The 6,556-nt window shown below is 31.1% G+C and overlaps 1 protein-coding gene across 5 annotated transcripts in view; it reads left to right on the top strand.

Moving 5' to 3' along the window:
- The window catches only part of LOC117173509 (troponin T, skeletal muscle), a 23,594-nt gene extending 17,240 nt beyond the window's left edge, over window positions 1–6,354 (top strand). For 3 of the 5 annotated variants that reach the window (XM_033362130.1, XM_033362133.1, XM_033362134.1), the window contains 3 exons: window positions 51–131; window positions 1,597–1,675; window positions 4,939–5,183. In XM_033362130.1, the coding sequence (XP_033218021.1) occupies window positions 51–131; window positions 1,597–1,675; window positions 4,939–5,183 (405 nt within the window). Of the gene's footprint in view, window positions 1–50; window positions 132–1,072; window positions 1,152–1,596; window positions 1,676–4,938 lie in introns of all 5 variants that reach the window. The other 2 variants (XM_033362132.1, XM_033362131.1) reach the window with 2 other exon arrangements.
- The last annotated feature ends 202 nt before the right edge of the window (window positions 6,355–6,556 follow it).

Raw genomic sequence — 6,556 nt, 5'->3', positions numbered from 1 at the left:
TTTTTAATATTTTTATTTGTTATAATAAACAATAATTTATTTGTTAACAGCCTAAAATCCAAGTCGCCTCCAAGTACGAACGTCGTGTCGACACCAGGTCCTATGACGACAAGAAAAAGCTCTTCGAGGGTGTAAGTATGGTTTTTATGAATATCTGAATACTTAAATAGGTTGGTCCTTATTTGAGAACATTTTAATTGCACCGATCCTATATTTTTTACAGAATTTATAAAATAAAGCTGATTCATTTTGGAATCGAATAAATTGAAGTTCTGATGGATCTTATTCCCTTAGAAACGTTTGGCACCGATTTATTTGAAAATTTCATCTTCTGAGTAACTTAATATTATATGATCTTTTGATAATACTACACCTTTAAATATAGACGTGATTTTATTTTTGCACTAACATGGACCTGAGGCCTCACAGATCGCTGTATATATTTGTGTCTAATTAATTAATTAAAGAGTTTTTAGTTATCTAACTTATTACCAGGATATGAAGGGACATTTGAATAAGTTAGAAATTAATCAATGTTATCAACTTTTATTATTAATAATCTTTTACATCAATGGAAAGAGGGACTTAAATATCAGAAGCGTGTTGTGGCTGATCCGCCCATACTAATTTGTGACTCTTTGCTCAAATGAGGGATAATCGAGTCCTAAAAATTTTCTTGGACAGCCGCTGTATGATGGACCGCCCATGAGATTTAAATTGATATTACTTACAAATTACAAGCAGGAGCACACGTTGTCTGCCAACCTCGGCAAAAATACAACTAAAATTAAAGGTACTAATAAGGGCAGCCTCGAGGAAGGGCAGGGGGAGGGTCCCACATATCAGAACCATGGTGAGGTCTGTGAGACCGTACGCACGTCCATACTAAAAGGGTAATAGTAGCTAAAATTAAACAAAAAACGTTTAGTAATGAGGACCACCCTATTTCCTTATGCAAAATCTCCACCCAGAATAAATTTCACCTAGAAAGAACTTTAATAGATTTGAGCTTTAGAAAATTAGAATATAATTTCGAAAGCGAAAAATGATCGCGTTTGTAAATGCACCACAGGGATATGATACGCTTCTCGCAGAGATGAGCGAGAAAATGTGGAAACAGAAAACAGATTCATTCATGAAACGCACCAAAAGTGAGTGGCTAGATATTTGTCGATGAATCCTCTGCCTGCTTTTCTTGTTGATATCCTCGATTGTATTTATTGTAATTAAAAGTTTTTTTACTGAAATAATACAATGTCCACCCACCAGAATTAGTAACCAAATCTCTTAGTCTTTACTGTTGAGACTTCCGTATTTTATTGTTGGTCACTTTCGTGAAATGGTCCATCCTCTTGGTGTCATCTTGGTATCTGTAACCTTGTTGATGCCTCCCATCAGCATGAGACGAAAATGCGAGGTTGTATTCCATAGGCCTGACCTCCGTTTGATTATTGTCAAACTTTATAATATTTTATTTTTGTATACGTGTAACAATCCCCGAAAAACCCAAAACAATCAAGACCATAAAACCAGAAAGGGACAAGGAGAAACCTGCGTGAGAATCCCAGCATGCCATTCTTTCCTTTCGTGTTACAGGGCCTAACCGACCAGATCAAGGAGACCATGGAAAAGGCATGGAACTCACAGAAAGATCAGTTCGTTGCTCGCCAGAAGAGTACGTATATGACCCTTTTTTCAATCTGTCACATTTGGGTATTGTTTGGAAAAAAATTATTATTCTTAAAATATCCTGGATGTTGTTTCAATTTTGGCCACTTAAATTCGAGCTAAAATTAGATTCGATGCTAATATTAACAGTTTTATTTTAAGGCTTTATAAATATAATACTCCTCAGAATCTTTAGAAAATTTTAAAAAGTTATTAAAATTTGAATAATCGTACAAAATCAAAATAATTTCTTCAAATCTTTCAGATTTTTTTCAGAATAAAATATCTGAAACTGTAAAACTTCCTACACTGGGAAATTCCCGAATCTAAACAAATGAAAAAGTAGTTCAATAATAACTTAATAAATAAAATAAAGACCGACTCCGTTTTTAATCACACAGGTAGTGCAACTTTAAAACGCAGAATTAGTCTCTTGTAAAATATGTTTTTTTTTTCAAAGTAAATAAGGTATTTTTCCATTTCGAAAAAAAAATTTCGCGAAGTTATGACGATTTAAGTTTTAAGGTTGTTTAAAAAAAAGCGCCATTTTTTTATAACTTGTATAGCTTTTGATATAATGAAGTTCGGGCTTTCTTTCGAGCATCTGGTAGAGTTTGTGGTGCTTGTTCAAAATAAAGCTGAAAGATTTAAACATATTCAAAATCACCAAAACTGCCACAGTTTTTCTACCAATTTATAAAGTCGATTTTTTCAAAAATCTCACTTTTTCGCTGTAATTATTTTGCTGCCTTGAAACATATGCGGAATAAATCTTCTAAGTTTATTGTTATTACTGAGGAATCCAATTATTTTAAGTCATTTTAGCCCACCCTAGTACTCAATTATATCCATACAAAATTAATTGCATCGTAAATATCACATCAAGGATACAAAATAATGCAGTATACTGAACATGTAAGAACAAATTTTTGTTTAAAACAAAAATTTTCCTGACCAGAAAAATAGTTCAGCACGCATTAAACTCCCAATGATTTCTTTCTTATACAAGTTCCGATTCGGCAAAAAAATTAAAGCCAAAAAGTGGGGGCTTTGAGAAAATCGTGATTAAATATTTTTAGATAAACTACCAAAGTTTTCGTTATTTGGAATATTTTTTTTATTTTCTGGTGTATTTTGAAAAGGGACCACTAGCTATACCAGACGATCAAAAGAAAGCCTAAATATCTCATATCAAAAGCTATACAGGTTGAAAATTGATTTAAAAAAAAAAAAGAAAAATATGTGTTGTATCACCTTATTTACTTTGACAGATATCATACTTCTTTATCGACTGATTCTGTAATTTGAAGTTGCGCTGCCTGTCTGGTTTGAAATGGATTCGGTCTGAAGTACTTTTATTTGGTGAACCTATTTTGTAATTTTATTGTTCTGGAATTTTCTCGTTTAGGAATTTTCTATTACGAATATGATCATTTTTGGAAATTTTACAGTGTCGGGAATTTTATTTTTCGGAATTTTTCGGTCGTTCCATTTTTAGAAATTGTCTAAATATTTAAAAATCTTTTTAAATAATCGTTTAAAATTAATTTTTTAACATAAAAAATTTTTTACTAGGAGTTTTAAGACAATTTTTTTATTCTCTTGACACCTTTTAAAAGCCTTAAGTAGCTTCATAATTTTATTTCAAATTATTCAAAAATCTACATTTTGCTTTTTTTTTGTGAATATTTTCAAATATTTTTGGAATTCCTTCTAAAATTCTAAATATCTTTTAAAATAATTCGCCTTTTTATGAAAATTCATTGAAAATTGCTGAAAAATTAAAAAAATGCCTGAAATTCTTTTTCAAACATTTTATAAATCTTTTAACCTTTTTATTAATCTTTTTAAATATTTCCTTGAAAGCTATTTTTCAAAATTGAAAATTATTTCTTAAAAATTGTATTGCGAAATCTTCAAAAATCTACGTTTTGTTAAAAAAATTTTAAAATAGATTTAAGATTCAAATTGCTTTTGATTTTTTATAATACTTTTTAAGTATTCCCATAAAATTAATTTTCCAAAATAAAAAGCAATTTTAAATGTTGTTAGGAATTAAAAAAATATATTTTTAATATGTTTTAACCTTTCATAATTTAAAGAAAGTTTCTTAATTGTTGGTTTATAATCCTGGAAAATGTACATATTGTTTTAAGCTTATCAAAATCTTTATCAATTTCCAATTATTTTTTAACTTTGGCAATACTTGTAAACACAATAAAAAATTATTCAAATTTTTCCTATTTTTTTTTAATCCTGAAAAATTAAATAAATTGCTTTCAAATATTCCCGATTCGTTTTCGACAAGTTTGGAAAGTTTTAAAGAAAATTATTTTTCAAAGTAAAAGATCACAAGAATTGAGCGATTTCGCAGGATTTTGAATATTTAATGAGATTTTCAAATATTTTGTACACTTTATTTCAGTTCTTAGAGAATTCATCCTGTACTATTCTATATTTATCGTGAATTCTTTTCAATTTTTTGCAATTCTCTTCTAATTCTTAATTCACTTGAATTCTTTAAGATCCACTGAATTCTACTCAATTTAATGGATTTTTTTAGTTCTTGCTTAATGCATCTTGAGTCTTTAAAATTCACCTTGAATTCTTTAGAATTTTATTACATTCTTTTGCATGTTTCTAAACTTATTTTAAACTTAGCGAATTTAATGAATTTTTATGTTATTTTCGAAATTGTTCAAATCCACTTGATTCTTTTTTACCTTGAATTTTTATTAAGCTTATCAAATTGTTCTCATTTACCCTAAATTCCACTAAATTCATTTCAATTTTACTAAAATCAGTGGATTTGTTTCCAATCTATTTAAAATCTTTTGAATGTTTTAACATTTTGCACAACTTTCATTTTAAATGTACATTAGTCACTTGTAGTCACTTTTGATCACTTTTTCATATTTTAAAAGTAAATTATGCTGTTGCTGCAGTCATAATAAAAATAAATTTAAAATTTATAAATTTGAATAAAATTTTGTTATTTCATGTATAAAAGTTTCTATGTTAAAAATGCTACAAAATAAGAATGTTGGTCTTTGAATATTAATTGTCAAGAAAAACCAAAATTATTCAGGAGAAATCGGGGAAAAATCAGGGAATTTTTAATATGAAGTTTTGCAGCCAACTTGATCCTTTTCTAAACTTTTTATGTGACCACCTGAACTCTAACCACCGCATGGATAATTCTTCATATAAATCTCCAAAATAAAAACTATGTTTAAATCAATAATTTTTTTCTGTTTTTGCAAATAACAGCGAAGCTTCCAAAATGGTTCGGCGAGAGGCCTGGAAAGAAGACTGGGGACCCCGAATCACCGGAAGGCGAAGAAGACATAAAGGTAGCTGATGTGGACCTGGAGGAACCAATTTTAGACGATGAAGAGGAAGAAGAAGGAGAGGGTGGTGAAGAAGAAGAAGAGGAGGAGGAAGAAGAGGAAGAAGAGGAGGAGGAAGAAGAAGAAGAGGAGGAAGAAGAAGAGGAAGAAGAGGAGGAAGAGTAAAATCCCCCGTCACCATCTTCTTCGATCTTTCCTCTATTTGCGAATTTAAAATTTGCGATTCTCCAATTTCAAATTTCAAATTGCGCAATCGTCACTCGTTCCATGTTCTATTTCACCTACGTGAGAGCCCATGAAGCTGTAATTGTATTTTTCATGGAAATGCCATAAACACGATTTATCCACTCGATTTATCAACACGATTAATCAAGCAATAAAGCGCGGCAAAAACCTGTAAATCAAATGCATCGCGCAAACTCGCTATTACTACTATAACTACTGTTATTATTATTATTATTATTATTATTATACAATTACAATAATGATATTATACACACAAACGCACATACACATTATTAAAATAAAATCGTTTATCGTATAAACATTGCTGCACCTTATCAACCTTCACACAACACGCACACACAAAAAATGTTGAGATTCAACGATTGATTGAAACTGCTATGAGATAATAATTTATTAATACACTCAACTCCAGATATAAGGAAGAATTCGGGCATGGCTTGCAGTGGCCTTGATTCTTAATGGGGAGAATCCAAACGTGAACAGGCAGGACCGCATGACCCGTTTCGGTTGGATTTGGAAGCATGACGCAACCTGATACAACTAATGCGCGGAGAGTGCGACCCTCATGCTGTTTGTCACGGTTGACTGAGCATCGCCTCTCTCTGTCCCGCGTCTCCCAACACCAAGAAACTGCCGAGGACAATAATTCTAGGAATATCGTAAATCGAATGTTCTTATATACGGTGTTGAGTGTATAACGTTGTTCCGGGTTCCAAATAAATTTTTATTTTAGGGGGTACGATTTTATTTGGAACATGTACATAGGTTCTGAATAGAATTTGTTAATGATTTTATTTCTCGATAAATTAATTTAATACATTTAATCTACTAATTTTCTTTTCTCATTATTTTATTCATTCTCTACTCTATTGACAGTGTCTCGAATTTCAAATTTGTATCATCATGATTTAAGTAGAAGGTTAGATTGAGGAGATTAATTTTCTACGACCACGGAAAAAACTTTCAGTCCAATTTATTCTAGTCTACTGAAATTTTGTAAGAAGAAAATTACGCTCACTTACCCCGATGTTGGTACTTTGAGGAGTCGTTACTTTTGTTTCATGGCTATCAATAAATGGCGTGAAAACTACTTTTTCTTTATTTGTTTGATAATTGGAAAAGCAGCTGTTAAAAAACTACGTAAGGCTATTTTCAACGATTTTTCCCGTTCCCCTTCTTCGTTACAGATCGTCACACAAAGCTTGAATCCTCTAGAGTGTCGTCACAAATGGACCCACTGCTGGCCGACGCAAGATCGCCATCGTGCTTATTCCCTACACAAACGTGTGTGC

This window comes from Belonocnema kinseyi, chromosome 5 (assembly GCF_010883055.1).
Source record: "Belonocnema kinseyi isolate 2016_QV_RU_SX_M_011 chromosome 5, B_treatae_v1, whole genome shotgun sequence".
In the NCBI taxonomy this organism is placed as follows: Eukaryota; Metazoa; Arthropoda; class Insecta; order Hymenoptera; family Cynipidae; genus Belonocnema; species Belonocnema kinseyi.
This window is presented reverse-complemented; position numbering and strand designations above follow the sequence as displayed.